The sequence below is a fragment of the Ranitomeya imitator genome, chromosome 5, assembly GCF_032444005.1.
Source record: "Ranitomeya imitator isolate aRanImi1 chromosome 5, aRanImi1.pri, whole genome shotgun sequence".
In the NCBI taxonomy this organism is placed as follows: domain Eukaryota; kingdom Metazoa; phylum Chordata; class Amphibia; order Anura; family Dendrobatidae; genus Ranitomeya; species Ranitomeya imitator.
In genome coordinates, this window is record NC_091286.1 from 568,604,018 (window position 1) to 568,624,762 (window position 20,745).

The 20,745-nt window shown below is 46.3% G+C and overlaps 1 protein-coding gene across 2 annotated transcripts in view; it reads right to left on the bottom strand.

Annotated features, from left to right (window-relative positions):
• The window catches only part of YEATS2 (YEATS domain containing 2), a 123,028-nt gene that overhangs the window by 32,211 nt on the left and 70,072 nt on the right, over positions 1-20,745 (bottom strand). For both annotated transcript variants that reach the window (XM_069727777.1, XM_069727776.1), the window contains exons 17-18: positions 11,975-12,084; positions 6,496-6,645 (exon numbers count right to left, since the gene is read on the bottom strand). In XM_069727777.1, coding sequence (XP_069583878.1) covers positions 6,496-6,645; positions 11,975-12,084 — 260 coding nt within the window. The remainder of the gene's footprint in view (positions 1-6,495; positions 6,646-11,974; positions 12,085-20,745) is intronic.

Genomic DNA, 20,745 nt, shown 5'->3' on the forward strand with positions numbered 1-20,745 from the left:
GAAAGCTGATGGAGCACGTATGGACAATGGTCGCTGGAAAAAGGACCAACTTGTGTGTCTCCCTAAGCCGATGTACGCTGCTATTGTCACGTGGGCGCATGGGCCCACACATCGAGGTATCTGTCAGACCTGCAAACCCGGTCAACTTCAACGTGTACCCCCGAAGCCCGATTATCCTTTCCAAAAGCTCCAGGTGGACGACAGGACCACATCACGTTGCCTAAGTCTGGAAGGTATGAATATTATCTGGTGGTTGTCGACATGTTCTCCAGAAGCATTCCCCGTTACCAATGTGACTGCAAAGATCACAGCAAAGAAACTGGTGATGGAAGTTATATGCAGATATGGTGTTCCAGAAGTTGCTGAAAGTGACCAAGGCCCGGACTTTTCTTCTCATGTGTATCAGGAGGTTCTGACAATGCTTGGATCCACTGTAGCCCTCCATACTCCGTACCATTCACAATCCAGTGGGAAAGTTAAGAGGCTGAACGGCACACTGAAGGGACAATTGACCAAAATGATGCAGGAGACTACGGCTCCATGGCCAGGGCTCTTACACATTCGTACTACCCCTATTGCAAAACATGGCCTGTACCCATATGAGATATTGTTTGGTGCTAGGTTCTCAGTTGTAAATTTTCAGTCTCAGTAGTTGTCAGAAGAAACTTACCGTGCTGTTCAATATGTTATTCAGCTTAGTAAAAATGTTGCTAACACCCATGTTTTAGTTTCTTTTTCCCTTCCAGATTCAGCAGAAACCGATATTTGTCACAATTTGAAGCCTGGTGGTTTTATGGTCGTGAAAAGCTATGTCAGTAAAACTTGAAGGAAAGAGCACCTGGATCTACGCTTCACACTGCAAAAGAGACCGAACCAGCGCTTAGTCACAGTGGTGATCGAAGGAAAATGTTGTTGTTGTTTTTGGTCCTAGGGCCAGGGGTCATCCTCACCCCTACCTCCCCGGCCCCTATTGTAAATAAGAATCCCGGTGCCACTATTCTCTGGGTAAACCTAACGGCCCCGGTAAATATCTGGTGATTTGATTTCTGCGATGTAGTCAAGTGCCCCGAGACTCAGCGGGTGGTAGAGGGAATTATCCAGTATTATATATGTGCTACCAGAGATAACAATTGTGCTGGGAAGATATTTTCATAATGTGTTTAATAGTGGATACTATGGGAATTTAGGCCATATACAGCTCCAGGATATTAGCTTCAGACCAACCAAGGCCCCCGTTACCAGTACAGCTAAACCAGGCCCAGGTGAACGTTTGCAAAATATAGTTAACGAAGTAATCCCCATTCCAGGTCTTCGTTGGCAAGAAGTCTTCTCCATAGAAACACAAACAGCCCCAAGGAAAAATTTATGGTTAGAATGGGTAAGATACAATGTAAGAGTTCAGAATATTTCTGTAGGATGTATTGCTTGTGCTGCAGCGAATACACATCTATACACACATGCATTGTTTTTTCCTGATGACAATACCACTGCCTGTGTTATGAATCTGTTGAAGGATTTAAAGCCCACTGATTGCTCAGATTATGTCCCACTAATTCATGAAGCACCCACACTAAAGGTCCCAGGAGGGATAACCGTATTAGCTGATAATTATACCTGCTATAATTCCCACAACACTACAGGTACATCAGTAGGGGTCTTCGAGACAGGTTTCTGCAAAGAGAACAGTTCCCTAGATACTGATTTGCTAGCTAATCATACACAGTACATGTACGACATTTATTGGTTATGTGGAGATGGTAAGCTCCGTCCTAGGTTGCCTAATACCTGGACAGGTCAATGCACCCTTGTTAAACTAGCTATGCAGTTTAAGATTTTACCTTGGGATCCAGAGACACCTGATGAATATACCAGAAAGAGGAGAAGTCTCGATCAGCTCCATATGAGTTATGAAGAAAATCCATTGATATATGTCGATGGCATTGGAGTGCCAAGGGGGGTGCCTGACCAATTTAAAGCCCAGAACCAGATCTGTGCTAGCTTTGCTTCTTTAATACCACAGGTGCAGATTAATAAAAATGTTGATTGGATCAATTACATATATTACAGTGAACAAAGGTTTGTCAATTTTACCTGTGATGCTTTCCAGGGTATAGTTGAGGAATTAGGCCCTAACACTAGAATGACCCTCCAAAACCGACTAGCCCTTGATATGATCTTAGCTGAGAAAGGAGTCTGTGGGATGGTGGGAGAGGAATGTTGTACCTATATCCCTCAGAACTCTGGGGTAAATGGAAAGACCATGATAGCCCTTAAAAAGTTAAATGGGTTAGAAGCAGAATTAAAATCTAATGCTGGAGTAGACACATCTTTCTTTTCCGGTTGGTTGGGTGGGCTCAAAGGATTCCTTCAACAAGCTTGTCTAGTACTGATTGCCCTTCTTGTGGTTAGATCGATAATCCTCTGTTGTGTTATTCCCCTGTATAAAAAGGTTATCACTAGGGCAACTCCGACTGGCACCTTCCTCAACCAAGAAGTAGACCCACCAGAGTACAATGGCACTGATCCAGGGGAGATCCCTAAGTACGTCCCCCTCAAGAAGATAGACAAAACCCCTTTACTCTCAGATGATGCTAAGAGATTTAGTTTAGGGACAGCGGGAGAACTCCATGTGAAGCTAGTGAAGGGTTCAGCTGCCTGGTGGCCTCTCACAAGGGGAGAGCTTCTGAGGTGTCTGGATGAAGAAATCCACCTCCCCTTTCCCCATCACATGGACAGTCTCGAAGGATCTTTCTTTTTAGGGAAAACTTAGTGTTTAGGGGGGATTGTCAAGGTGAAAATATATTTATCTTTATACTCTTTTGTACTTTTATATATTCTTATGCTGTGAAACAATAAGTTTTTCCCCTTTGCTTGCCAAATGCAAATTTAACTGTATTTAAGATGGCTGCCAGTATTCATCTTTGCTCCAGATTCGCCCTGCTGAAAAAACGAGTTATACATTCCAGAAGGACAAGTAACATTTCTCTGGAATTCGAAACTGGACAAGATGTGGACAAAGGAAGATTCATCAGATGATGTCAGGCCAACCAGAGGGACTGAATACTAGATACATTGCTTAACCCCTGCCTATCCCCGCCCTCTGCACACCTTCCCCCAATAGATCATGTAATATTGTGTTTTAGGAAATAAAGTTCAGTAGTTGCTGTGAGGTTACCACTACGTGTGGAAGCATAAGCAGACTGAGTTTGAACCAGCTTTTGTCTGACTCATTCTTCACTCCGATACCACTGCTTTTAATCTGATTTGGAATGACTGGTGGATGAAGGGTATTGTCGTGACGACCCCGACATGGTTACACTGACCCTTCACAAGAGAAAGTATGAGAACTTGAAAGGGGTTGGTTTTAAACCTCTTGGAGCAACTTTTTGCATTTATTTTATTTCAATTCAAGAATTTGGGATCAACCATCATTTTTACAATTCGTTTTCATTCTAAATTTTGCACTTGTGGACTTTTACAGGCACTTTGTTTCCTTGCAGTGATAAAATCAGGTGAAAAAGATAGATAAAAGAGTTACAAACTCTCTCATCAGAGCATGAACGCACTAACACATTCTCTGTTAACTCATTCTGCAGCCAGCAATATACTGTACAAAACAAAGACTAATTGCACAACATTTTAAATAAAACCCATTGCAACAACTGTTTTTAGCACCAAACATATGCATTTAAGTGAAAACAAAGCCCTCAAATGGTGGATAACCCCTTTAATACATATTTAACTCAATGATGAGTAATAGTATGCAGTTAGCATAGTTGGACCTTACACACTTGCTGAGCGGATGCCTGGTGCCGAATGGTCCAGGAGGCCCCCACTGACCGAGTGGAGTGTGCCTTAATCACTGCGGGGATAGACTGGCCCTTGACACGGTAAGCTTCTTGAATCGCTGAACGAAGCCATCTGACTATCGTGGCCTTAGAGGCAGGCAAACCCTTTCTGTGACCATCCGGAAGCACAAAAAGGGCATAAGCTTTGCAAAAAGACGCCGGTCTGGAAATGTACTTTCTGAGAGCCCTCACCAAGTCCAAAGCGTGAAGGGCTTTCTCAGTACGACGGACTGGAACCAGACAGAAAGAGGGCAGGACAATGTCTTCATTCAAATGAAAAGATGAGATGACTTTAGGTAAGAAGGACGGAGACGTCCTGAGCACCACCTTGTCCTGGTGGAAAATCAAAAACGGAGGTTTGCACAACAAAGCCGCCAGTTCCGAGACCCGTCTGATGGATGTTATTGCCACCAGAAAGGCAACTTTCCATGAAAGGAGAGAGGGAAACATCCTGTAGTGGCTCGAAGGGAGTCTCTTGTAAAGCACTGAGGACCAAGTTAAGGTCCCAAGGTTTTAAAAGGTATCTTGTATGGAGGGACAATATGTGAAACTCCCTGCATGAAGGTCTGAACCGGAGGCTTGGAAGCTATCCGAAGTTGGAAAAGGACGGAGAGGGCCGAGATCTGGCCTTTGAGAGAGGCCAGCGCTAGGCCTGAATCCAGATCCGCTTGGAGAAACTCCAGAATGGAGGGGACGGAAAACACCAACGGGGAAAGACCCGTATCTTTACACCAAGAGAAAAAAGTTCTCCAAACGTGATGGTAAACACGCATGGAAACAGGCTTCCTAGCGTTGGTCATGGAAGGTGCCACTTGACGGGAGAATCCGGCTTGTGCTAGGATCCAGGATTCAATGGCCAGGCCATTAAACTCAGAACTCTCGAGTTCTGGTGGCAAATGGGTCCCTGGGAGAGAAGGTCCGGAAGATCCGGTAACCTCCAGGGAACATTGGTGACGAGATGCATTAGCTCCGCGTACCAAGCTCGGCATGGCCAGTCCGGAGCGACAAGGATCACCGGAATGCCTTCCCCTTTGATTTTTCGGATGACCCTTGGGATCACCGGAACAGATGGAAAGATGTAAGGGAGGCAAAATTGGCTCCATGGGAGTACTAGGGCATCCGAGTCGATGGCTAACGGATCGCGGGATCAGGCTGCAAATGCCGGGACCTTGGCATTCAGCCTGGAGGCCATGAGGTCCACATCTGGAGTGCCGAAACGCTGGCAAATGCCGCAAAAGACTTCCGGGTGAAGAGACCACTCTCCTGAGGCTATGCCCTGGCGGCTGAGAAAGTCCGTCGCCCAATTCTCTACCCCCGGAATGTGAACTGCGGAGATGAGCGATTGATTTGTCTTGGCCCATTGTAGAATGTGCAAAACCTTGGTCATCACTCTTTTGCTGTGCGTACCTCCCTGGTGATTGATGTACGCCACAGCCGTGGCATTGTTTGATTGGATCCGGACGGGACGTGCCGCCAGTAGGTGATGGAAACTATGAAGAGCCAGCGTTATCGCTCGGATCTCGAGGATGTTGATCGGAAGCTTGGCTTCCTGAGCGAACCAATGTCACTGAGCAGTGTGGTGACAAAAGCTTGCACCCATCCGAGAAGTCTGGCGTCGGTGGTCACTACTAGACAGTGAACCGGGAGGAAAGACCTTCCCTGATCCAAGGACAAAGGTGCAGTGCACCACCTGAGAGATTGTCCGATTCTGGGTGCCAGGCGAAAGCGCGACCCAGGGAGGCTGGATTCTTGTCCCATGCGGAGATCAAGGCCTGCTGCAGGGGACGGAAGTGAAATTGGGCAAACGGCACTGCCTCGATCGATGCCACCATTTTCCAGAGTACCTGCATGGCGAACCGCAGGGAGTGAGAGCGGCCCAGAGATACCAACTGAGCTCCCCGGATTAGAGAGGAAATCTTTTCTGGAGGGAGAACTACCAACCCTAGGGAAGTGCCCAAGATCATCCTCATTCCACTGCAGGGAACAGCTTTTCGATGAAGGGCCTGGCTCCGGAAGGGAGTACGTGAGGGCGACATCTCATGTTCCCATCCGTTGTTGGTGTGGGGAGAGCAGACCCATTTAAGGATCCTTCACCCCTATAAGAGCCCAGGCAGACGTAAAAGTTGCAGGAGGGGGTACGGAGAGGCGACACTCCGCGTTCCCGCCTGTTGAAGATTTTTGGGAGATCGGAACCTTGAAAGGCCCCCTCGCCTGTCGAATCCGTGAAAAAAATGGAAAAAAAATAGAAAAATAAAATAAAGTCTGGGTCTGAAATCAGACCCTAGTGCCTCATAAAGACAGTAAGCAAGAACTGGTTCAGGATAGAGCCAGCAGAGGGTGTATACTGCGGAGGAGTTAACTTTTTTGTGTATTTGCTTAGTGTCCTCCTAGTGGCAGCAGCGTATCACCCATGGTCCTGTGTCCCTCAATGAGGGCGAAGGATAAAAACAAGCCCCCACATGGCCATATTGATGGAAAAATAAAAAAGTCATGGCTCTGGGAAGAAGGGGAGCAAAAAATGGAAACACAAAAACGGAAAATCCCAAGGTCAATGAGGGGTTAATATAGAACATAATATATAATCTTTAAAGAACCAGACCATACATATGTAGACCGAGGCTAGAAGCTAAATAAAGGTGCTCCTTACCTGTGCAATAATGGTGCCTTTTTGTCCGGAGGTTATTTTCAGAGCTTGCTGTCCCTGTGCAGAGGCTCCGGCACTTCCTTGAGCAGCCACATTGGAGGCGGCTTGCTTTCCGGATGCCTGTGCAGATGGCTGACCAACTAAAAATGTTCCCTACAAAACACACATTATAAAATATTCAACAATTATTGATGCTAAAATAGATTACATTTTTCACTTTGCATCTAACATTTATCCCTCTATAATAGAAGGGTGCCACACATCAAACATAAGAGCAGTGCTTTAAAAAGTCGTTTTTGAGTTACTGAAAAATAGTTATTAAGGTTGAAAGAAGACTATAAGTCCATCTAGCTCAACCCACAGCCTAACCTAACATGCCCTAACATGTTGATCCAGAGGAAGGCAAAAAAACCCCATGTGGCAAAGAGTAAGCTCCACATTGGGGAAAAAAATTCCTTCCCGACTCCACATACGGCAATCAGACTAGTTCCCTGGATCAACGCCCTATCAAGGAATCTAGTGTATATACCCTGTAACATTATACTTTTCCAGAAAGGTTTCCAGTCCCCTCTTAAATTTAAGTAATGAATCACTCATTACAACATCATACGGCAGAGAGTTCCATAGTCTCACTGCTTACAGTAAAGAATCCGCGTCTGTTATTATGCTTAAACCTTTTTTCCTCCAGACGTAGAGGATGCCCCCTTGTCCCTGTTTCAGGTCTATGATTAAAAAGATCATCAGAAAGGTCTTTGTACTGTCGCCTCATATTTATACATTAAAATAAGATCACCCCTTAGTCTTCATTTTTCCAAACTAAATAGCCCCAAGTGTAATAACCTATCTTGGTATTGCAGACCCCCCAGTCCTCTAATAACCTCGGTCGCTCTTCTCTGCACCCGCTCCAGTTCAGCTATGTCTTTCTTATACACCGGAGACCAGAACTGTGCACAGTATTCTAAGTGTGGTCAAACTACTGACTTGTATAGAGGTAAAATTATATTCTCCTCATGAGCATCTATGCCTCTTTTAATGCATCCCATTATTTTATTTGCCTTTGTAGCAGCTGCCTGACACTGGCCACTGAATATGAGTGTCATCCACCCATACACCCAGGTCTTTTTCATTGACGGTTTTGCCCAGAGTTTTAGAATTAAGCACATAATTATACATCTTATTACTTCTACCCAAGTGCATGACCTTACATTTATCCCCATTAAAGCTTATTTGCCATTTATCAGCCCAAGCTTCTAGTTTACATAAATCATCCTGTAATATAAAATTGTCCTCCTCTGTATTGATTACCCTGCAGAGTTTAGTGTCATCTGCAAATATTGAAATTCTACTCTGAATGCCCCCTACAAGGTCATTAATAAATATGTTAAAAAGAAGAGGACCCAATACTGACCCCTGTGGTACCCCACTGCTAACCGCTACCCAGTCCGAGTGTGCTCCATTAATAACCACCCTTTGTTTCCTATCCCTGAGCCAGCTCTCAATCCACTTGCACATATTTTCCCCTGTCCCCATTATTCTCATTTTATGTATCAACCTTTTGTGTGGCACCGTATCAAAAGCTTTTGAAAAGTCCATATACACTACATCCACTGGGTTCCCTTGGTCCAATCCGGAACTTACCTCTTCATAGAAACTGATCAAATTAATCTGACATGAACGGTCCCTAGTAAACCCGTGCTGATACTGGGTCATGAGGTTATTCCTCTTCAGATACTCCAGTATAGCATCCCTTAGAATGCCCTCCAGGATTTTACCCACAGTAGAGGTTAAGCTTAATGGCCTATAATTTCCGAGTTCAGGTTTTGTTCCCTTTTTGAATATTGGCACCACATTTGCTATACGCCAGTCCTGTGGCACAAACCCTGTTATTATGGAGTCTTTAAAGATTAAAAATAATGGTCTATCAATGACTGTACTTAATTCCTGCAGTACTCGGGGGTGTATCCCATCCGGGCCCGGAGATTTGTCAATTTTAGTGATTTTTAGACGCCGCCGCACTTCCTGCTGGGTTAAGCAGGTGACATTTAATTGGGAATTTTTATCACTAGACATTTTGTCTGCCATGGGATTTTCTTGTGTAAATACTGATGAAAAAAAGTCATTTAGCATATTGGCTTTTTCCTCATCCTCATCCACCATCTCACCCAGACTATTTTTAAGGGGGCCAACACGATCATTTTTTTAGTTTCTTACTATTAATGTAGTTAAAGAATATTTTAGGATTATTTTTACTCTCTCTGGCAATGAGTCTCTCTGTCTCAATCTTTGCTGCCTTGATTCGCTTTTTACAGAATTTATTTAATTTTCTGTATTTATTTAATGCCTCCTCACTACCTACTTCCTTTAATTCTCTAAATGCTTTCTTTTTGTCACTTATTGCGCCCCTTACAGCTCTATTTCGCCATATTGGTTTCCTCCTATTTCTAGTATGTTTATTCCCATACGGTATATACTGTGCACAGGTCCTATCCAGGATGCTAATAAACGTCTCCCATTTTCTTTGTGTATTTTTGTGTCTCAGGATATCCTCCCAGTTAATTGCACCAAGATCCTCTCTCATCCGTTGGAAATTTGCCCTCCTGAAGTTTAGTGTCCTTGTAACCCCTTTACTACACATCTTATTAAAGGATACATGAAAACTTATTATTTTGTGATCGCTATTTCCCAAGTGACCCCCAACCCTTATATTTGCTATGCGGTCTGGCCTGTTGGTTAATATTAGGTCTAGCAGTGCCCTCCTTCTTGTTGGGTCCTGAACCAGTTGTGAAAGGTAATTGTCTCTCATAGTTGTCAAAAACCGATTACCTTTGCTGGAACTGCAGGTTTCTGTTCCCCAATCTATTTCAGGGTAGTTGAAGTCCCCCATAATAATGACTCCTCCTTGAGTCGCAGCTTCATCTATTTCATTATTTTTGGAGATTTATAACAAACCCCTATCAGTAATTTATTATTTTTTCCCCCTCCCCTTATCTCCACCCACAGGGATTCTACATTTTCATTAAATTCAGCTATATTATCGCGCAGGATGGGTTTTAAGGACGATTTTACATACAGACACACCCCTCCCCCTCGCTTATCTGTACGGTCATTTCTGAACAGGCTATAGCAATGCAAGTTAACAGCCCAGTCATGGCTCTCATCCAGCCACGTTTCAGATATCCCCACCATGTCATAATTATGCTCCAACAACATTAGTTCTAATTCGTCCAATGGAACAAGACAAAAGAATGTATACTCACCAGTCATATCTCCCACCAGTGTTTGTGTACTTTCCTGCAGCAATGACGTGCTCTCATGTGAGAGCTGCAGCCTATCGCTGACCCCAGCAATGACCAGAGGCCAGTGATTGGCTGCAGCGGTCATGTGTGTACAGTACTTTATCCCTGCAGCAGGGGATATAACTGGTCAATACAAATTATTTCATTCTTTAATACCATTTTCCAGCTAGGTCCAAATGATGTATTATCTCTTTAACAAATCCAATGTTTCTCAGTTAATAGTCCTTTCAGAAATCTGCCACACACATTAGACAAAACTGATGATTCTGATGATTTGGCCATTAATGTGTAAATGGGTCTCCCGACTCTGCCTGACAAGAAGGGGAAAGGAACAATTGGGCATGTCAGGTCTCACGGCCTGCGGATAGAGAACACACACGAGTGTATTGGGTGCAAGGATGGAACGTCGTTTGCAGTAGTAGCTGTTGGCTCATTAAGCAATCAGCCATCTAAAGTATACAGATATGTGAACACAACGTCTTTAAGACCCCGGCAGACAACCTGAGGCCAAGTCTGTCTTCACTGAACAAATTGTACACGTCAATTGAGAATTTTGAAAATGAATGATGAGTCTTGGAGGAGGAAAAAAAGCAGATTTCTCTGATCAGATATCTTCTATTCATGTATACTATAGATTTATGGCATAGTAACATAGTAACATAGTTAGTAAGGCCGAAAAAAGACATTTGTCCATCGAGTTCAGCCTATATTCCATCATAATAAATCCCCAGATCTACGTCCTTCTACAGAACCTAATAATTGTATGATACAATATTGTTCTGCTCCAGGAAGACATCCAGGCCTCTCTTGAACCCCTCGACTGAGTTTGCCATCACCACCTCCTCAGGCAAGCAATTCCAGATTCTCACTGCCCTAACAGTAAAGAATCCTCTTCTATGTTGGTGGAAAAACCTTCTCTCCTCCAGATGCAAAGAATGCCCCCTTGTGCCCGTCACCTTCCTTGGTATAAACAGATCCTCAGCAAGATATTTGTATTGTCCCCTTATATACTTATACATGGTTATTAGATCGCCCCTCAGTCGTCTTTTTTCTAGACTAAATAATCCTAATTTCGCTAATCTATCTGGGTATTTTAGTTCTCCCATCCCCTTTATTAATTTTGTTGCCCTCCTTTGTACTCTCTCTAGTTCCATTATATCCTTCCTGAGCACCGGTGCCCAAAACTGGACACAGTACTCCATGTGCGGTCTAACTAAGGATTTGTACAGAGGCAGTATAATGCTCTCATCATGTGTATCCAGACCTCTTTTAATGCACCCCATGATCCTGTTTGCCTTGGCAGCTGCTGCCTGGCACTGGCTGCTCCAGGTAAGTTTATCATTAACTAGGATCCCCAAGTCCTTCTCCCTGTCAGATTTACCCAGTGGTTTCCCGTTCAGTGTGTAATGGTGATATTGCTTCCTTCTTCCCATGTGTATAAAAATGTGCATAAAAATGTAAACAATAGTTACTACCTAAGGTGTGTTCACACTCAGTCTTTGGAGCAAAATCTCACGCTCCAATCAAAACTAATGGATTTTGCAGAGTTTCTGTAAAAAAAAAATAATTCATGAAAACCCCTCACTATCACCATACCCTTAGACCCAACATGGTGGCAACGCCAGCCATTAGATGGGCAGGAAGCGGTGGCACCAGCTAATAAAACTTAATAGAGCGGTGTTATCACTTGTTGCACAGAGGGGGTCATTGTGCGGGGGAAACACTCTGCTGAGAAGACTTCTAAGAATGGTGAGTCTTAAGGTACCGTCACACTCAGCGATGCTGCAGCAATATAGACAACGAGCCGATCGCTGCAGCATCGCTGTTTAGGTTGCTGTAGAGACGTCAAACACAGCAGCTCCAGAACGATGCAGGAGCGATCCAGTGACGTAACGGCGACTCACTTATCGTTCTCGCTGGTTGTTAGCTCCATGTAAAACGTTGCTGCGTCGTTGCTTTTGCTGTCAAACATGACGATACACGCTGACCTGACGACGAAATAAAGTTCCGGACTTCTAGCTCCGACCAGCGATGGCACAGCGGGATCCAGATCGCTGATGCGTGTCAAACACAACGAGATCGCTATCCAGGACGCTGCAACATCACGGATCATTGTCGTTCTCATTGCAAAGTTGCTGAGTGTGACGGTACCTTAACACACCCTATGTACAGTCACTTACACCTACCTGAGGAGTCTGTTTTAGGATGTAGGACGTGTATGTGAGGTGCTGGGGTAACCCAGAAGTAGCATTTCCTGTGCCCGAGCCGCCACTTGTAGATGCCCCCGATTGGAGATCTGGAAAACAGGTTATGAAGTTGAAGACACTGGGCCAAGACCCACATAGGAGAATCCTGCAGAGAAGACCCTGGTTCCTGTAATACTACGTAATCATACAAGAGCCCCCATTACTAACCAGTGTCATCATGAAAACATGATTATGGTCCAATTAAATTAGCAATGACATTAGATAATGACTAAATAGGAAAAAAGACACCCAAGGACCTAGCTCCTATCTGCCGACAAAGCATTTGTATCATCCTTTGTTATTCTGAGTCCTCCATAACCTATGATTTGCATTTACACAGTGGAAAATAAGGATTTGATTGCAAGTTTTCCCACCTACTCCATTCTGGAGAGCACTGCAATTTTTATGGTAGATACAATTCAAGTGTGAGGGACAAAATCTAAAAATAAAAAAACAGAAAACCACATTGTATGATTTTTAAATAATTAAAATGCATTTTATTGCAATACATAACTATTTGATCACCTACCAACCAGCAAGAATTCTGTCTCTCACAGACCTGTTTTTCTTTAAGATGTGTGTCTCGCGCCTGTTTGACAGTTGCAATACATGAAGGGAGTGCTTTTTTGTTAGGCAATCCCTGCATATGTTGCAACTGTCGAACAGCAACGAGACACGCAGCTGCGGGGACTCGAACATATTTTTTGAGCACACCAAAATCACTCGGTTAGCAACCGAGCATGCTCAGATAACACCTTATCCCAGCACATTAGCTCATCATTACTCATTACCTGTATTGATTGCACCTGTTTAAACTCGTTACCTGTATAAAAGACAGCTTGTCCACACACTCAATAAATAACACTTAAACCTCTCCACCATGGCCAAGACCAAAGAGCTGTCTAAGGACACCGGGAACAAAATTGTAGTGCACAAGGCTGGGATGGGCTACAGGACAATAGGCAAGCAGCTAGGTGAGAAGGCAACAACTGTTGGCACAATTAATAAAAAAATGGAAGAAACACAAGATGACAGTCAATTTTCCTCGGTCTGTGGTTCGATGCAAGATCTCGCCTCGTGGGGAAAGGATGATTCTGAGAAATCATGAATCAGCCCACAACTACCTTGCCGGGACCTGGTCAATGACCTAATGAGAGCTGGGACCACAGTCTCAAACATTAACTTTAGTAACACACTACGCCATCATGGATTAAAATCTTTCCGTGGCGCACAAGGTTCCCCTGCTCACACCGCACATATCCAGGCCCATTTGCAGTTCGAAAAAGACAATTTGGATAATCCAGAGGAGGTATGGGAGAAGGTCATGTGGTAAGGCGAGACAAAAATATTGGGAATAATAGAAGTGGATCCAGCTCACTCACAGGGCTTATTTAAAAATCAGCAAACTTTTATTGGGTTATCCTTTAAAAATTGAAGGTTGTAAACAGACATCTCAGATGGCACAGCAATGACAGGGGGTGGTGTGTAATAAAACTATACGCGTTTCAAGCAACACGGCTCTTGAACATTGGTTACAAAGTGAAATACAAGCAAGGATTAAAAATACTATTAGGCTATGTTCACACCTTGCGTTGTCCTTCTGCGGGTTCTCCCGCAGCGGATTTGATAAATCTGCAGGGCAAAACAACTGCGGTTCTCCCTGCAGATTTATTGCGGTTTGTTCCGCGGTTTCCGCTGCGGGTTCCGCCTATACTATTGATGCTGCATATGCAGCAATATGCAGCATCAATAGTAATGTTAAAAATAATAAAAATTGGTTATACTCACCCTCTGATGTCCGGATCTCCTGGGCGCTGCACCCGGCGGTCCGGTTCCAAAGATGCTGTGCGAGAAGGACCCTTCGTGACGTCACGGTCATGTGACCGCGACGTCACCGCAGGTCCTGGTCGCACAGCAACTCTGACCGGACGGCCGCGTGCAGCGCTGAGACTTCAGAGGGTGAGTATAACCAGATTTTTTATTTTTTAACCCCAAATATGGTTCCCAGGGCCTGGAGGAGAGTCTCCTCTCCTCCACCCCGGGTAGGAACCGCACATTATCCGCTTACTTCCTGCAACGTGGGCACAGCCCCATGCGGGAAGTAAGCGGTTCAATGTATTCCTATGGGTGCAGAATCGCAGCGATTCTGCACAAAGAAGTGACATGCTGCGGGTTGTAAACCACTGCGTTCCCGCGCGGTTTTTCCCGCAGCATGTGCACAGCGGTTTGCGGTTTCCATAGGGTTTACATGTTACTGTAAACGCTATGGAGACTGCTGCGGACCCGCAGCATCAAAATCGCGGCGGTTCCGCGGTAAAACCCGCAAAGTGTGAATATAGCCTTACACTAATGAGGAAACACAAAACACATGAGGAGGTATAAGGGTCCAACAACAAGAAGGGAACAAGGTGCACGACCGCAAGCAATACAATGAACAATTAAAAAAGAAGTAAAGATATGGTACAAAAAATGCAAAATATACTCAGTATGTGTCAGAAAAAATATACATATACTGTATATATATATAATTTGATCTGGAAAAAGAATAATCAAAAAGGGAAGTTATGATAACCTTTAAAGCATCAATACCAAAACTTTGCAGTTAAAAACAACCATTTTATATTACCAAAAAAAATAAAATAAAAAAAAAATATAAAAAAAAAGGTATGGGAGGTCATGTGGTAAGGCAAGACCAAAATATTACTTTTTGGTAACAATTCCACTTGCCGTGTTTGGAGGAAGAAGAAGGACGAGTACAATCACACCGTCCCAACCATGATGCCTGGTTGGGGGAAACATATTTTGGGGGTGCTTTTCTGGACAGGACGACTGCACCATATTGAAGGGGGGATGGATGGGGTAATGTATCGCAAAATTTTGGCCGGCAACCTCATTCCCTCAGTAAGAGCACTGAAGTTGGGTCGTGGCTGGATCTTCCAGCATGACAATGACCCAAAACACACAGCCAGGGCAATTAAGGAGCGACCCCGTAAGAAGCATTTCAAGGTCCTGGAGTGGCCTAGCCAGTCTCCAGACCTGAACCCAATCGAAAATCTTTGGCGGGAGCGGAAACTCAATGTTGCCCAGCAACAGTCTCGAAACCTGAAAGATCTGGAGAGGATCTGTATGGAGGAGTGGGCCAAAATCCCTGCTGCAGTGGGTGCAAACATGGTCAAGAACTACAGGAAATGTCTGCTCTCTGTAACTGCAAACAAAGATTTCTGTACCAAATATTAAAGTTCTGTTTTTCTATTATAGCAAATACTTCATGCAATAAAATGCAAATTAATTATGTAAAAAATCATACATTGTGATTTTCAGGATTTCTTTTAAGATTCTGTCTCTCAAAGTTGTAGTGTATCTAAGATAAAAATTACAGACCTCTCCATTCTAAAAAGGAGAGCAAACCTACAAAATTGGCAGTGTATCAAATAATTAATTTTCCTTATTTTCATGTATGTACACATACATAGATTTTTTGTGTACTCACCGTAAAATCCTTTTCTCTGAGGCACTCATTGGGGGACAGAGGACCATGGGTGTATGCTGCTGCCCCTAGGAGGCTGACACTAAGTGAATATATAAAAGTTAACTACTTCTCCTCTGCAGTATACACCTACCACTGGCTCCAGCCGAACCAGTTCAGTGACAAAGCAGTAGGAGATACAAACCATTAAATACTGGTACAACATGTCAAACCGAAGAACTAACACAGCCATCTGTCCAATATAGAGTGGGTGCTGTCCCCCCCAGTGAGTGGCTCGGAGAGAAGTATTTTACGGTGAGAACAAAAAAATCCATGTTTCTCCTTTGCCTGATTGGGGGACACAGGACCATGGGACGTCCTAAAACAGTCCCTGGGTGGGGAAAACCGATATAACAGATCAAACACCACGTACCAACTGTCTAGAGATGAGCTACCGCCACCTGCAGGATTCGTCTGCCCAAGCCCGCATCTGCTGAAGCTTGAGTGTGAATATTGTAACGATTCGAAAATGCGTGCAGACTGGACCAAGTCGCAGCCTTGCAACCTTGTTCCGCTGACGCCTGGTGCCGAATGGCCCAAAAATACTGAGTGGAGTGTGCCTTAATCCCTACTGGGATAGGCTTGCCCCTGACACCGTGAGACTCGAAGCATGAACAAGGCGTCCATCTGACGGAAAGGGGCTTCTGAGCGCTCTCACGAGATCCAGAGTGTGAAGGACCCTTTCAACCTGGTGAACCGATGCGGAGCAAACCGAGGGCAGGACAATGACAATGTCCTTGTTAAGGTGAAAAGAGGAGACCACGTTGGGCAAGAAAAATGGGGGCAGCCTGATAACCACCTTGTCCTGGTGAAAAATTAGAAAAGGAGCTCGACAGGACAGAGCAGCCAGCTCTGAAACCCACCTGACTGACGTCACCGCGACAAGAAAGCCGACCTTCCATGAAAGGTGGGTTAGCGAAACGTCCCACGGTAGTTCAAAAGTAGTCTCCTGTAGAACACCCAGGACCAAGTTAAGGTCCCAGGCATCCAAGGGCATTCTACAGGGAGGTACCACGTGGGAGACCCCCTGAATGAAAGTCCTCACCTACGGCTTAGAAGCGATTCTACGCTGGAACAATACAGATAAAGCGGAAACCTGACCTTTAAGGGAGCTAAGCGCTAGACCAGAGTCCAGACTGGACTGAAGAAACTCCAATATGGTGGGGATGGAGAAGACAAGAGGAGGACGACCGCGGTCTCTACACCATGCGAAAAAAGTTTTCCAGGTGCGGAGATAGATGAGCACCGATACATGCTTCCGAGCGCTAGTCATGGTGGAAACTACCTCTTTGGAGAACCCAGCTTGGGTTAGGACCCAGGATTCAACCATGCCGTTAAACAGGGCCCCTGGGTTCTGGTGGCAAATCGGGCTCTGGGAGAATAAGTCCGGATGAACTGGTAGTCGCCAGGGAATGTAGACGACGAGGTGCACTAACTCTGCGTACCATGCCCGGCGTGGCCAGTCCGGAGCAACCAGGATCACTGGGACCCCCTCCGCCTTGATCTTCCTGTTGACCCTTGGGAGTAACGGAAGTGGGTAAAACACGTACGGAAGACGAAACTGACGTCACGGAAGAACCAGTGCGTCCGCCCCGATGGCTTCTGGATCCCGGTACCGAGCCATCAGATCCACGTCCGGAGTCCCCCAGCAAAGACAAATCTGTAGGAAGACCTCCGGATGAAGTGACCACTCTCCTGAGGCGAGACCCTGATGGCTGAAGAAGTCTGCCGCCCAGTTTTCCACACCCGGGATGTGAACTGCCGAGATGACCAAGTGTTTTCCCTCGGCCCGACAGAGGATGTGTTTCACCTCGCACATTGTCGCCCTGCTGCGGGTGCCCCCTTGATGGTCAATATATGCCACAGCCGTGGCATTGTCTGATTGAACTTGGATGGGTCGATCCGCCAGAAGACGATGGAAACGCCGCAGGGACAACCAGATCATCCGAATCTCCAGGACGTTGATTGGAAGGCGCGATTCCCGAGGTGACCAACTTCCCTGGCAGTGTGGTGACAGAAGACAGCTCACCAGCCGAGGAGGCTGGCATCGGTAGTGACCAGCCAATGAACTGGCAGAAAGGATTTCCCCTGGCTGAGGGAGGACTGCAACGTCCACCACCTGAGCGCCTGCTTGACCCACAGGGACAAACGGCACAGTTGGTCAATGGAGAATGGATTCCTGTCACAGGCTGCCAGAAGCGCATGCTGCAGAGGGCGGAGGTGTAGCTGGATGAAGGGAACAGTTTCCATTGCTACTATCATCTTGCCCAGGACCCCCATGCTGAAGCGGATGGAGTAAGGATAAGGACGACAAAGTGCCCGGGCTCCCTGTTGAAGGGCCAAGACCTTGTCTCGAGGGAGAATCACCAACCCTCGGGAAGTGCCCAAGGTCATACCTAAAAAGGGTATCTGCTGAGCTGGAATGGGGAAAGGCTTGCTTAAGTTTATCATCCAGCCCAGGCGAGAAAGAGTATCCATGGTGATATACTCCGTGCAGGCCTGGAAGGACGGTCTCTTGATTAGAAGGTCATCTAGGTAAGGCAACACAACCATGCCCCAAGGGTGCAAAATGGAGAAGACGGCTGCCATGACCTTCGTGAACACTCTGAGGGGGGTGGCAAAGCTGTGAACTGGAAGTGTTCCTCTCAGACAGCGAAACTTCTGGTGAGAGGGAAAGATCGGGATGTGAAGGTAAGCATCTCGGATGTCGATGGATGCTAGGAACTCCCCCTTCTCAATCGAGGAGATGACAGAGCGGAGGGACTCCATCCTGAAGTGCCAGACCCTGACAAATTTGTTTAAGAGTTTTAGGTCCAGGATGGGACTAACTGTTGCATCCTTCTTTAGGACCACAATAGGTTCGAGTAGAACCCCTCGAATCTCTCCTTTTGTGGTATCGGAATAATGACCCTCTCTTGACGAAGCAAATCGATGGCCCGTTAAGTTAAAAGGATCGTGTCCACGCCTTTGCTTTGGGAGGACGAGCGTGGAAGAACCTTGCTGGAGGGCGGGAAGAAATTTCTATTTTGTATCGGGAGGACACCAGGTCCCTGACCCATTCGTCGTGAAGCCAGGCATAACGAAACTGGAATAGACTGCTGCCAACACTGCTGGTGTCGACCGGATAATGCCATGAGTTATTTAGGTGAGAATCTATGGGACCTGGATCCCTTAGATCTGGACTGCTTAGGTCGGCTCTTCCACGACTGGTTGGTCTTATAGGAAACCTGGGGACCTCTGTCCCCATGAGGGGAGCGCCCTGATCCAGAAAAGTTGGCTGTAGTGGAACAACCGGGATTGCTGCAAAAGGACTGGAAACGAGCCTGTTGCGGACAGCGAAAGGGTGGCTTAACTTTCTGCTGGGGGAGGAATTTACTCTTCCCACCTGTGGCATCAGAGATAAGCCGATCCAGCTTCTCTCTGAACAAACAACCGCTCTGGTAAGGCAGAGAGGTTAGGGACTTTTTGGACGCAGAGTCCGATCGCCATTCCCTAAGTCACTGTGCCCGCCTAATAGAGACAGCATTTGAGGTCGCAAGCGCAGCGCAGTTAGCCGTGTCCAGAGAAACGTATGTCCGGCCTCTCTCTATGCCGACAAAATATGTCCTGAAACTTGGGGTGACTGGCAAACACCCTATGAGAACGTTTGAAAGACACCACGCGATCCGGGGGAGGGGGGGGGTGATTCGGGGTGGAGGTAAAGTCTTTGTCAACCCTCAGTCTAGTTAACGGCCTCTATGAGACTATCCACCGTTGCCTGATAATCCAGAGAATCGAGAGTGAGGGGCCCGTCAGACTCGTACTCAGAGTCCTGATCGATGCGAACCCCTGGTGAGGGGGGAGTAAAAAATGGAGCTCATGGATACCGAGGCGCGAGAGGGTCCAGGAAATGTGCTATGGGTCTGTTTTCTAGATGCCTGTGTATCTTTTGACTGAGAACGGCCCCTGCAGGCCGACTGTTCCCATGTGGTGGAGGAACTCTCTAAGACAGGCAAACGAATGCCCCGACCCGATGAGGGGTCTTGGAGGGACTCAATCGCTTTAGCTAGTGAAGCCACACAATAGTGACAAAGCTCACTCAAGGGGACTAGATACACTGGATTTGGTAGCGGCGGAGGGCTCCTGAGTGCATTCGGGATCACAGACCTGGCAGAGTGGAGCACTCTGTTCCCGTGGCAATGAAGTCTGGCAGATGGTACATGAGGTAAAAAACACTGTTTTTGGTGGCCCTCTTAGATGTCTTGGAGAATGACATTGTGTACCACAGTATGTCCTGACTCAATGCCCCAATAGAGAGAGTGGTGGCTAATCACCGGTGAAGTACTGCAGAAAAGGGCCAATGGGTGACTGGGCACAGCTCTTACCTAGGTCCTGTGGCCCTGTGATCCTCCCAGTGTTATTGATCCGGCTGGTGAAACAGAGGCGGCCGGTAAGCAAAAAATGGCCACCGAGAGCAGGAAGGACAGTCTGGCTCTGAGCGAAAAGCGCCAGGAGGGTAGGTGGAGTTTTCGGGTTGTGGCCCAACAGAGGCCGAAGCCAGGGACTAAATTTTCGGCGTCGGCCAGGAAGCACCCGAGGAGAAACAGCGCGCTACAGGAGCCCCCCTCCTTGCCGAGCCCTTACCCATCCTGATCTGGAGGCCCATTGAAGAAGCGCAGAGCTCAACTGCTCTGCCTGCAGGTCAGGTGCTGCAGTGTGGACGGTGCAGGAAACCTCCATCCACCATCCCTTTGTAAGGAATGTGGAGAGGGACCGCCCGCCTCCTTCCATCACCGCTGTTCTATCAGTGGTGATCCAGTGGGGGCTGCTCGGACTCCATCAGTGCCTCTGTACATCCTAGGGGTTAACTCCCCCAGGATGGAACAGGGCTATTGGTCCGGCGTTTGTAAGCATGGCTGCAGAAGGGGATACATGAGGCGACACTCCATGTTCCAGTCTGTTGTTGGTGTGGGGAGATCGGTGCTCTGAAGGGATCTGTCGCCCCTTGAAGAGAGCTCCAGCATGTGAACGGTGCAGGAGGAGGTACGTGGAGGCGACACTCCATGTTCCAGCCTGTTTGGGGGGTGATCGGAGCCCTGAAGGGATCCGTCGCCCCTGTAATCCTTTAAAAAGAAAAATATTAAAAGGTGAAAAATAGAATAAAAAAATAAAATAAATTGTGGTCTGAATAGCCGACCCATGTGCC